General features: G+C 41.8%; 1 protein-coding gene across 1 annotated transcript in view; it reads right to left on the bottom strand.

Moving 5' to 3' along the window:
* The window catches only part of LOC143973961 (guanine nucleotide-binding protein G(q) subunit alpha), a 199,189-nt gene extending 188,252 nt beyond the window's left edge, over positions 1–10,937 (bottom strand). The window contains exon 1 of the mRNA XM_077474891.1: positions 10,138–10,937. Within this exon, the coding sequence (XP_077331017.1) occupies positions 10,138–10,273 (136 nt within the window). The 5' untranslated portion in view covers positions 10,274–10,937. The remainder of the gene's footprint in view (positions 1–10,137) is intronic.
* Between the last annotated feature and the right edge of the window lie 2,399 nt (positions 10,938–13,336).

Raw genomic sequence — 13,336 nt, 5'->3', positions numbered from 1 at the left:
GTGATCAAATACCACCAAAAGAAAGCTCTATTTGTGGGGAAAAAAAGGACGTCAATTTTGTTTGGGAGCCACGTCGCACGACCGCGCAATTGTCAGTTAAAGCGACGCAGTGCCGAATCGCAAAAAGTGGTCTGGTCTTTGACCAACAAAATGGTCCGGTCTGTAAGTGGTTAAAAAAAAAAAAAAAAAAAAAAAAAAAAACACGCACACACACACACACACACACACCATGGGTTACCCCTCCACCTCCAAATCCATACCAGACCCTTATTCGAGTGCACAGCCTGGCAGATTATGAAAGGGGGTGGGGACGAGTGAGCGCCCCTCCCCCCCCCCCCTGAACCATACCAGGCCGCATGTCCTCAATATGGGGCCCCAAAGCACCTTGTTCCCATTTTGATGAGGACAAGGGCCTCTTCCCAACAACCCTGGACGTTGGTCGTCCGGGGTCTGCGGATGGTGGGCTTATCAGATCCTGGCCCCCCACCCTATGTGAATGAATATGGGGTACATTGTAGAGCTGCACGATTCTGGCCAAAACAAGAATGACAATTTTTTTCTTTGAATAAAAAGATCACGATTCTTGCGACATAAAATCTTTCACATTATACGCAAAAAAAAAAAAAAATATGGGCTAACTTCACTGGTTAGTTTTGTTTTTTATTCATTAAAGTAATTTTTTCCCCAAAAAATTGCATTTGAAAGACCACTGCACAAATACAGTGTGACATAAAACATTGCAACAACCACAATTTTCTTCTCTAGGGCAGGGGTCTTCAAACTGTGGCCCTTTGCTAGCCTTTATCTGGCCCTTGGGGCACAATTCCTCCCACTGATATGAGGCCACATTCCTTCCACTGACACTAACAATGGGGCACTATATCTGACACTGATACCAATGATGGGATTACATTCCTCCTACTAATAGGGGAAATACTCCTCCTCCTATGGACCACCAACCCTGAGGTCGTGTTTATTCTAACTGATGCTAGCCTGTGACATTTTCTGCACTTGCTGGCCACAAATTCCGGCCCTCCTAAAGTCTAAAGGACAATAAAGTGGCCCTTTGTTTGAAAAGTTTGGAGACCCCTGCTCTAGGGTGTCTACTAAAAAAATATATATAATAATGTTTTGGGGTTCTAAGTAATTTTATAGCAAAAAATAAAAGAAAAAGATTTCATCTTGAAACCAACAAATGATAGAAAAAGGTTTAGTGTTTAAGTGGTTAAACTATTTTTCACTTACAGTCTATTCCATTGACAAATTGTTACAATGTTTATACTTAAGTTCAACTGATGATGTTTTGATTCTTAGCAGACTGCCCAGTTTTTTGTGGCTTCAGAAGAGCAGAGAGAATTCTTTGCATAGAAATAATTGTGAAACACTTTAGTCAAGATCGCGATAACGATTCTTCACAATTGTGCATCTCTAGTACATTGTAGTAAAAAATAAAGGAATAAAAAAAAAAGGTGTAAAAAATAAAACATTACATGTTTTTAAAGTAATTGGTTAATGCAGCTCCGTCGTCTCTTCCAATCTCTTCTGCCTCCTCCGTTGTTGGGTGCGCGGGTGCGCGGTGTGCCACTACTTATATAGGCATGGGTGTGGCGGGGCGGGGTCAACAGAGATATGATATAAGTAGTGGCACACCGCGCACCCGGCCATTAGAGCGAGAGAGAGTGTCGAGTCAACATTGGAAGAAAAGAGGGAGAAGTCAGCGGAGAAGACCCAGCAAAAGAGCGAGAAGATAGCGAAGAAGACCCAGCAGAGACAGCAGACAGTGGACAGAGGGAGAAGAAGTCAGAAGAGATGTCGGAGCTGCCTTAATAAAATTACTTTAACACCATGTGTGCCGTTTTATTTTTGACACTGTTTTCAGGTGAATGGGTAGGGGTACAATGTACCCCATACTCACATAGGGTGGGGGCCGGGATCTGGAGGCCCCATTGTTAAAGGGGGGCTTCCAGTTTCTGATAAGACCCCCTGCAGCCCCCGACAACCAAGCGGCGAGGGTTGTCGTGAAGAGGCCCTTGTCCTCATCAACATGGGGACAAGGTGCTTTGGGGCCTCCCTGCCCCAAAGCACCCACCCTTATGTTTGGACACGTGATCTGGTATGGTTCAGAAGGGGGGGGCGCTCATCCCCACCCCCTTTCCTGATCTGCCAGGCTGCGCGCTTGGAAAAGGGTCTAGTTTGGACTGGGGGGTATTTTGGGGGTTCCCCTTAAAATCCATACCAGACCGAAGGGCTTGGTATGCTCTTGGAGGGGGAACCCATGCAGTTTTTTTTTTTTTTTACATTTTGCGTGGAGTTCCCCCTAAAGATTCATACCAGACAGTACCTGGTATTGTCAGGGATCAAAGTCAGGATCCCTGTTCATTGAAGGCTGACTCATGTCGGACTTCAAGTCGCAGTTCCAAGTCGGATCCAAAATGGTGCGACCCCGGCATTAAGCACCAATTTATTTATTGTTTAAATAAGCCAAACATATTCCAGGTGCATCAAAACAAAAAAGGGTGCAAATGTTTACTAAGTAGACACAGCCCGAAAAGAAAGGAAAAAAAAAAAAAAGCCTCTCCCAATTGTGGAAGCAGCGGTCTCACTACAGAGATCCAACATAACCTCTGCTAAATTAGCAAGAACTCTCTCTTCAGCAAAGCTCCCCTGCTGATTGGAGAACTTTAGCTTTCATTTAGCAGGGGGATGTGTTAGCTCTCTATACAGAGACCCCCGCTTCCCCCAGGGGACAATCTTTTCTCTGCACTATGCTGGCAGGGCACAAGCTTTTCTACTCAGGCTCTGGCTACCTTTTAAAAAAGGAAAAAATAAAAAATATATATATAAAAAAATTAAAAATAAAAAACCTTTAAAGACTTTGTATACCTTTTAAGTTGATACACCTGGAATGTATTTAGCTGATTGAAACTGAAAGTTCAGTTGAGCTTTACAATGCCTGCCCAGATTGGTTAGCTTCCTAGACAGAGATGAGTAAAATCACCAAAATAAAATCAAATTCGTTCTCATAGGAAACCACAGACAGACTCATAAGAAGTTTATAGCCTGTATCCCAACGCCCTGTCCATTGCACTGTGGCTTTGTGAAGTTGGGGACACGAATCATACAAAAGACTTAAATCTTTCAGCCAACAATAAAACATAACACTTACAAGACCTGGTTCCACTGGAATTAAATCTTTTCAGAAGAGGGGAAGTCCTAACTAGCCAAGACTGGAGACTCGTCAACTATCTAGACAGGCCCCACCCAAGGGAATGGAGATCCTCCTTTCTGCCCATTCCTTCAGCGCTCTGTGCCGTGTCCTGTGAACCCAGAACGAGGACCCTTCTTTCCCATTCTTTCTCCCCTCCACATAACCTCCCCCCACACATTTTTTTCCCTTCACTCTCCCCCTCTTGCCCCCACACTGCTCTCTCGAAACTGAAATATATCACTATAGCCATTGTGAGATTAGATCTCTCCCCCCCGTTTTGTTTATGGAGGTAGAGCCAGAAGAGGATTATTGTTCTTTATATGAGGACGTTGGCTTTCGGTCACTATTGCTTTCATTTTTCATACCTCTATGGGAATTCCATATCTCACACCAAAAGGAGGTTTCTTATAAAATGCAAACTTCCGAGTGATTCTTTAATTAAAGAATAGAAAAAAAAAAAAAAAATGAAAATAAATAAATAAAAAACACACACCTTATAAGCTCCAGAAATTTTCTAGATTTTAGCATAAATGGATTTTAAACTGTTGTGTGATATTTCTATAACTTACAAAAACAGCCTTGTTTAAAAGTGGTTGTAAACCCCCCCCCCCACAACTTTGTCCCATGTAAATAAGCATAAAATCCCTAATGAACACTGCTTGTAGATATCTCCTTACTTGCCTAGTATTGTTGTAATCCTTTTGTTCTTTAGAATGATGTCACTGAGCATGCCCAGACCTCCCCTGATTTACGGCACACTCTCTATGTGCTTGTCTATCTATTATCAGGACTTCCTACGTTACACAACACTGAACTCCCAGAAGGCTGCATAATCACTCAGAGCTTCCTACTACACACCATGTGACATCACATGCAGTGTAAAGCAGGGCATGGGACAGCATTTCTGCAGCCCTATCAGCTGAAGCTGATAGGACTCACACAGGCAAACACTAGATAATCAGCACAAGTAAATACCATGAAATAAAACAAGTCAGCTATGAACAGGAAGCAGGGTTGCCATAGAAACCTTGGATTGAGAAGGAGGTTTGGTTAACAGTACAGGAAGTGCTCAATGTAAGGGCGGAAATACACTCCACTGTGGACTCAGAAAACAATACTTAAGATGGTGCTGCCTTAACACTGGAAACAAGTTTTTTAAAGTTTATTTAAACAGTAAGTAACATGCAATTTGGGCTGGATTACAGTGGCTATAGTTTGATAATTACTTATTATAATGGACTAAATGAAAAGAAGCATCAGAGTGGGAGAGTTTACTTCCTCTAAGAAATGATCTGATGTTTTTATATCTATGAACTGTACCCAAAAACATCAGGTTATCAACTTTGAATTATGTTAATGAGATCACTGTCACATTTGGCTGACTGTTGGAAGAACTTTGTTAAAATTACACATAACAGGCATTATGGGGCATCTGTGGTGAATACAAAATAAATAAATTGAACGCAATAAAACAAGAGGCCCTCCAAAAAACAGCTGTTGAAGCTCCGGGCTACAAAAAAAATTACAAATCTTTTTTTTTTAACAAGTGGCAAAAGATCAGAATGACAGATAAGGATCTGCATGCATCTCTCGAGTTTTGTAACATGCTCACCACTCCACCATAAGAAAGCCCATTCTGCCTTTTGAAAAATCCATTGCTAAAGACTACCTAGATGTTCCTCCTCCATACCAGAACCACGTTTTGTGGACAGTTTTCCTGTTTGTATAGATACTTTTTTTTTATTTTTTTTATTTTTTGGTAAAGCAAAATAGGTCAAACCAAAACCAAAGTCATAACCTAACTTCTGAAAACAAATACCCTCCTTCAATTTAAAGGGAACTTTGCCAAGAGAAAGAACTGCCAGCCATACCGAATCAGCTGTCAACCATATCTTATTTTCCAAGGTTCACTACATGCTGGCAATTTAGCACAGTTGTCTTCATTATAAACAGCATCTATGGAATTAACCGCCCTGTAGAAACCAGAGTTTTTCTTTCATTCTCCTATACTACAAAAAGCGGGAATTCATTGGTCCAATACCTTGAAAACCTAATCCATCAAGACAGATTTCCTTCAGACTTCTAGAGAAAGAACACATATTGGGTGCTTAAAACATGTTGTTACGAAAAGCTAACAGAACACGTTTATATATCAATCCATGCTTAAACTTGAAGTCTGATACACTTGGACTACTAACATTATCGAGGCTTACAACCACATATGGATACTGCCTTAAAGCACACCTGTCATTCTAAAAACACTATCCCCCTGGATGTCATGCCAACCTTCTTGTGTCAATAATTTGAGTCACCGGCCAGGAACAAGTATGTAGATAAGGAAAGTCAGAGATTTGCCAGAAGTCCTTATCTTCATATTGGTCCCAGGTAATTTAACCAACTTAAGGCGGGTACTGTTTTTTTTTGACAGCTCTGATACAGAACCACTGTACTAACTATGCAAGTTTAGTCCAGCGATCTCCCCCCACTGAGCTGTTGTGTTCTGACAGGGGGACACCTCCCACCAGAACACTCCGATCAATGCTCTCTGCCATTGACTGAGAGCGCTGATCGAGAGTTGGTCGGCTGCTGGTTTTCCAGCATGCACGTCTGACAGAAGCTGGCCAAATGGTCAGCTTCCTTTGGACAGACAGACATACATACATACATACAGGCAGAATGTCGGAAGTTTATTTTTTTTAACCGTCAAATGTCCCCTGACATTCTTCTCATGTGTACAGGCCTTTAGGCTGCCCGTACATCATACAATTTTCTTGTAGATTTACCGAAAACCATATAATATGGAGATCCAACTTAAACACTTTCAATTAGTATGCAATCAGGAAGGCCCTTGCACTACATAGTTGAAAGTAAACCTAAAGGAAATTGAATAAGAAAATTGTATAATATAAGGCCAGTATAACAACCAGGCAACTAATATACTCAAAAGGAAAATCAGCAATGGTCAACTCATATTTCAAAACTGGCAGGTATAGTTAAAAAGACAGCTATTGTTTGAGACACAAGGAACAATTTGCTTTGGAGTGCACCACAACGTTTAGGAAGCTCACTCTACATAGATCTTCAAAAGGATCTTCAGGAGATATATTACAGAGCAAATAGATTAATTTACCATTTCATACTAAACCAGAAATCTTCATCTAACTTTAACAACATGGGTTAATCCAGTTTGAGGTTAAGTACCACATGCCCAGGACTGCTTGAAGGAGGTGGTCCTGGGCACGGTTTGCTTGTGGCCTGCTACAGTTCGTTTCAATGTGAGCACAAACCCCGCCTGAGCACATAATTTTCCTTAGATCACTGAGCATGTAAGCAAGGATCACTGTGGTCTGGTGGGCAGAGGTGAATATGTAAGCGTACCCAGGAGAGCTTTGTTTCAAGCACAGCATGAGAACACATCAGGGGGAAGTGGGGGGGCCCAATCAAACTACCATGGTTCAGTTCAGCCGTGCCCAGTGTGAGTGCACCCTAGAAAAGGTAAACTGCCACAACAGATCATTCAATTTATAAAAAAGCCTTATAATGCATTGCTTAATAAAAGTACCATAAATCTGTCCCTATGTAGTGATCAGTCTGCACTCTATAGCTGAATGAAGTTGTCATTCCATGTGACCACACCTCTAGCCAATCCAATCACACACATGGAATGGCCACTGAACTTAATAAGTAGAACTACTCGTTTCCTGTCACCAACAAGCACCAATAACCATGCACTATTTACCTGTAGGCCCTATAGGAGGTACACCCCTGTCCACGTTTACCCTAAAACTTGCTTGAATGCCAGTCTTAATGCCACACTGACAACAAGCTGACTACTTCATAAATTCCAAAGGAGAGTTTCATGTTCTGACCGTTGGTTAAAGCGACTATGAATCCCCATTAAATAACTGGCTGAATATTCTGCAGATTTACAAAGCAGAATAACTAGAAATGCAGATAATGCCAAGTCTGCTATTCCAAAAATAATGTGAAAAGTCACAACTTAAAGCATCATCATCATTATCCTTTGGCTGAATACATTATGGCTTCCTTCAAGCCATCACCACAATGGAATAAACCTCATAATTCCCTGTATTTATCAAAAATACACTCTCTGCTACCACAGATACATTATAGACTACAGAAGCAGGTATTACATGCCAGTCTATACTACCTTCAAGGACATGCTAAAATAATTCCAATGTTTCAATATTAAAAGCACCTTCAAAAAAAAAAAAAAAAAAAATACAATAAAAAAGCAATGCTCTAAGATCAGCCTTTCTCAACCATTTTGCCCCAAAGGAATGCTTGACATAAATGTAAGGTCTCTGAGAACCCATTAAAACCAATTAATTGTAAATAAATATCCCCTCCTATATTGATGCTTAGTGGGAATAATTCCACCTTTACTGACCGCTAAAAAGACCATTAGCTCCATGCTTGGCTCTGCCAGGTGGCCTCGACCATGGAAATTTGCAGGCACCATTAGATAGGTTTTCTTTCTGCCACAGCTTAAAAGGACCTTTAGCAACCTCAGGAGGAACACCCCCATGGGTTCCACAGAACCCTGCTTGAGAATGGCTGCTCTATATCATTCTCTTTAAACTAGGGTTCCATTGAACACCAGGATACCCTCAAAGGTTGCTAGGAATTCCTTGTCAGGTGAGCATTGGGGGGGGGGGGGGTTGATCCCTTGTCTATGACCAAACATAAAGGGGCAATTGTCCACTGACCATGAACGTGGGGTCAGTTTCCTTCTACAATTTACTGATCATGTTATATCTTGGCTTTTAGCTATAAAAAAATAAAATTAAAAAAATTTGCAAGGCTTTCACTAGACCTGAAAATTTCAAGGGTTCCTCCAGAGTAAGGAGATTGAGAAAGGCTGCTCTAGATGCTTCACTTAATAGTAAGGCCACACAAATGCATTTCTAGATCACGTCCCACCCCAATTTCTGCTTTCATCACAGCACACTGGCTACTTAGGCCATCTATCTTCCATGTAACATTAGTACACACCCCTGCCTCATTTTACCAAACTGAATAAAAATATTCATTCACAGAATGTTTTCTTACCTCTGAAACATAGGTAATAATAAATCAGGATTATCAACACTAACATCCTTCAATAGTAAATGACCACCGCTAAAATAAACACTATGAATAAACAAATAAAGAGAAAACGAGGTGTGTACTGTTCTATGTACAAGGCTTCAGACCAACAGAAAGGAACATGCATGGGAAGAACAAATTCTACACACAATGCACAGAATACACCCAGAAATTATTGTGTCAATATGATACTGTATATGTTGCTCTCAGATAGATATTAGTGGAGGGATTATACATCTCTTGGTGTGTGGGTAATTTATATATATTCCCTTGCATCAGTAATATTGTAATTTGGGTTAATCGACTAACATTATCATGTAGAAATCCCTTACTATATTATATACAATTTATTGTAAGGCATTTCTTAGCCTTTAAGCACATCTTGACGCATGGGTGTCTATTTTCTTGCAATAGTGATACAATCTGGGTCCATCATGTAATGTTGTGCTGTAAAAAAAAAAAAAAAAAAAAATCCTATTTCATTTTATGTATGAGTTCCTAGCCTATATGCACATCTTGATGTAGACGTGTCTATTTTCTCACAACAGTGACATAATTTGGTTCCACCAAGTAATGTAGTGCGTAATAATAAAAAAATAAATGTATGTGTATATATATATATATATATATATATATATATATATATATATATATATATATATATATATTTATTTCTTAGTTTGTTTGTTTTTTTTTTTTTGTTTTTTTTACACATTGGCATTTGTGTCTATTCTCTCAGAACAATGATATAATTTGGATCCACCAAGTAATGTTGTGCTGTATAAAAAAAAAAATGATATATATATTATAGAGGATTTCTTGGCTTTTGCATACATCTGCTGTATAAATGTGTGTCCATCTATTCTCTTGCTATAGTATAGCGATATCGTTTGGATCTACCAAGCAATGTTGTGCTGTATAAACCCCTTACTAGATTTTATATATTTATTGTAAAGGATATCTTAGCTTTTATATACAGCTGGCGAATAAATGCGTGCATCTATTCTCTTGCAATAGTGATACAATTTGGGTCCACTAAGCAATGTTGTGCTGTAGAAAAAAAAAAAATCTTACGATATTTTATATCTTTATTGTAAAGGATATCTTAGCTTTTATATACACATCTGCTTGTATAAATGTGTGTGCATCTATTCTCTTGCAATAGTGATATAATGTGGGTCCATCGACTGGCATTATCATAGAGAAATATATATATATATATATATATATATATATATATATATATATATATATAGTGTGTGTGTTTATTTTGTTTTAAGGAATTTCTATGCTTTTATAATCATCTTGTGTGTGTCTATTCTGTTGCAATTTGCACCAGTGATATCATAACGACATCCTGTACAGATATATAAAATGTGTTTTTTTTCCTCTCTTCTAGATACAGGCGTTGGATATGCCAAGTGCAGTGCTGGGCACGTTAGTGGCAGCAATGCCACTGGATCGCCTCCATTGCTGGCATACAAAGACGACGCTAGTACGATGCAGAATGGACCCATAGCGTCACAATAGCGCTGCAATGGAAGGGAAATCTAGGAGGCCCCATTTTCTTCCCCTGCAGACAGGAATTAGCTGGGGTGGAAACCAATGGGTGCCAGTTTATGGGTGTAGGCAAAACATGGGTGTGAGTGGAGCATGGTGCAGCCAGTGTGGCCTATGGGCATCTCTCCATTGAATGAAATGGTGGCATCTGTGTGAAGAAGGTGTACCTGCAGAGACATTCCTTTGTATGAGTGTGCACACCTCACCCCCCCCCCCCCCCCCCCATATACACACCCTATATACACACCCCACTCACTCACCCAGGAGCAGCAGCTTGAGTTCCCTCCGGGCGTCCCTCTTGTCTCGGCGGAGTTGCCTCTCAATCTCGTCGTTGATCCTCCGGGCTTCCTTGGCCTCCTCACTGAGGCAGCACGCCATGATGGACTCCAGAGTCATGTCTCCCGACTGGTGGAAAGAGACGGCCCCCCCACCCTGCGACTCACAGACCTGCCTGCTGCACAAGGAAAAGAAAAAAAACCGGGGGGGGACCTGAGGGAGGGGATAGAGAGGGAAAGGGGGAGCAAGGCACTCAAAGTGCCCCCGGCTGGGGAGGTAGGTAGGTGGGTGGGTTGCCCGTGTAGAAGCGATGTGCTGTCAGTCTCCCGCTCCGCCTCCTGCTCTCACAAGCATGCAGCAAACATGGTGACATCCATGGGCACACAACAGGCACAGGTCCCCCTCATCCACATCTCCTTCCTTGTCCTTGTGTCATGCAGCCCTCCCGCCCGCCTTGTACCTAGGACAGCCTCTGTCTGCCTGCGATCATCCCCCCTCCTCTCTCTCTTTTCAATGGCTCTGCTCCCCGGGCGTGGTAAGGCAGAATATGGCGGACCTTCTCCCAGCGAGCAGGGATAGACAGTTATACAGGAGCACAGATCAACCCTCCTAGCTAGGCTTTGTTCTCCCTCCTTCCTTCCTGCCTTCCCACACAAATCACTGCACACTGTCTCCTCTATGGCCGCCGCCTGCCATCACAGCCACCGATTCCTCCCTGCATGGCATTCGATCAGCACCACCGATTCACTATTGGAGAGGATGACGTCCAGGAACTGGGGAGGAGAGATCTGCAAACTGGAGGGGAGAGGGAAGGCTGGGAGAGAGAGAGAACTGCATGACAAGCCCAGCATATGGAATCACACTGCTAAATATGTCTCATCATCTACACACACATACACATACAACCATTTATCACAGGGGACAACCATTTCAATCCTAAAGTGCAACATTGTCTTTTCTACAATGCAAGGCCTATATATATATATATATATACAGTGTATAACTGTTCATTGGAAATTAGTGATGAGCTTGGGCGTGTTCGGACTAGAACCCGCACCCAAGTGTGCCAAGGCGCTGTCACCTTGTCTGAGCCAGCCATCTGTGACCAGGGTACACGAGGCTGCAAGGAATGGGAAAATTGGCCCATATAGGTGACAGCTCCTGAAACACGCCCAACCTCCCCGCTTTCAGACAGGCGGTGTAGGCACAGTTAAAACAGGCAACCGTTCCAATCCCGAAGTGCAACGATCACATGCTTTTTTATACAATACAAGGCCTTTATATGTATACACAGTATATAGCTGTTCACTGGAAATTAGTGATGAGCTTGGGGCGTGTTCAGACTAGGACCCGCACGCAAGTGTACCAAGGCTCTGTCACCTTGTCCCAGCCAGCCATCTATGACCAGGGTACACGAGGCTGCAAGTAGTTCACTGGAAATTAGCGCTGAGCTTGGGGCGTGTTCAGACTAGGACCAGCACCCAAGTGTGCCAAGGCACTGTCACCTTGTCCGAGCCAGCCATCTGTGACCAGGGTACACGAGGCTGCAAGGAATGGGAAAATTGGCCCATATAGGTGACAGATCCTGAAACACGCCCAACCTCATCGCTTTCAAACAGGCGGCAGGGGCACAGTAAAAACAGACAACCATATAAATCCTGAAGTGCAACAATCACATACTCTTTTATACAATATAAGACCTTTATATATATATATATATACACAGTATATAGCTGTTCACTGGAAATTAGTGATGAGCTTGGGGCGTGTTCAGACTAGGACCAGCACCCAAGTGTGCCAAGGCACTGTCACCTTGTCCGAGCCAGCCATCTGTGACCAGGGTACACGAGGCTGCAAGTAATGGGCGGAGGCATAGTAAAAACAGGCAATCATTCCAATCCTGAAGTGCAACAATCACATGCTCTTTTATACATGCCCGACAATATAAATAAATATATATATATGCATACATACACACACAGTATCTCACAAAAGTGAGTACACTCCTCCCATTTTTGTAAATATTTTATTATATCTTTTCATGTGACAACACTGAAGAAATGACACTTTACTACAATGTAAAGTAGTGAGTGTACAGCTTGTATAACAGTGTAAATTTTTTGTCCCCTAAAAATAACTCAACAGACACGGCCATTAATGTCTAAACAAAAGTGAGTACACAAAGTGAAAATGTCCAAATTGGGCCTAAAGTGTCAATATTTTGTGTGGCCACCATTATTTTCCATCACTGCCTTAACCTTCTTGGGCATGGAGTCACGAGAACTTCACAGGTTGCTACTGGAGTCCTCTTCCACTCCTCCATGACGACATCACCACAGAGCTGGTGGATGTTAAAGACCTTGCGCTCCTCCACCTTCCGTTTGAGGATACCCCACAGATACTCAATAGGGTTTAGGTCTGGGGACATGCTTGGCCAGTCCATCACCTTTACCCTCAGCTTCTTTAGCAAGGCAGTAGTCATCTTGGAGGAGTGTTTGGGATCATTATCACGTTGGAATACTGCCCTGCGGCCCAGTCTCTGAAGGGAGGAGGCTCATGCTCTGCTTCAGTATGTCACAGTACATGTTGGCATTCATGGTTCCCTCAATGAACTGTAGCTCCCCAGTGCCCGCAGCACTCATGCAGCCCCAGACCATGACACTCCCACCGCCATGCTTTACCGTAGGCAAGAAACACTTGTCTTTGTACTCCTCACCTGGATGCAGCCACATACGCTTTTCATTTAGCGCTTTTCATTTGGTGTTTTTCAGTTCGTTTCTGAACAGCAGTTGTCAACCAGACATGTTGCGGATTCGGAGGAGATAACGTGTTATTTATTATTGGCCTTGGAGTTATTGCTTTGACATTATTTTTTTGGTTGAATAATGATTTGAGTTGGTATATATTCTATATTTTTGGATGCATAGAATGCACTTTTTGGTTAAGTTCTATTGGCAGATAGCATGTCTAATTTTATTTGTTTTCTTTTTTTAATGCACAGTAAAAAATTGTGTAGAATAAAACTTGGCTATGTGTTTTACTTCAAATGACAGTTTGGGAGTAGGCAGATACATTTAAAAAATACAATGTAAAATTGACAGGGGACACCAACATAGTTGTATCTTTGATGCTGAAAACTATGGGATAATGGTGTTGTGGTAACTTGCCCAAATAAAAAAAATA

The sequence above is a fragment of the Lithobates pipiens genome, unplaced genomic scaffold (assembly GCF_037356315.1).
Source record: "Lithobates pipiens isolate NorthernLeopardFrog02 unplaced genomic scaffold, aLitPip1_a1.2 Scaffold_13, whole genome shotgun sequence".
Taxonomy (NCBI): Eukaryota; Metazoa; Chordata; class Amphibia; order Anura; family Ranidae; genus Lithobates; species Lithobates pipiens.
This window is presented reverse-complemented; position numbering and strand designations above follow the sequence as displayed.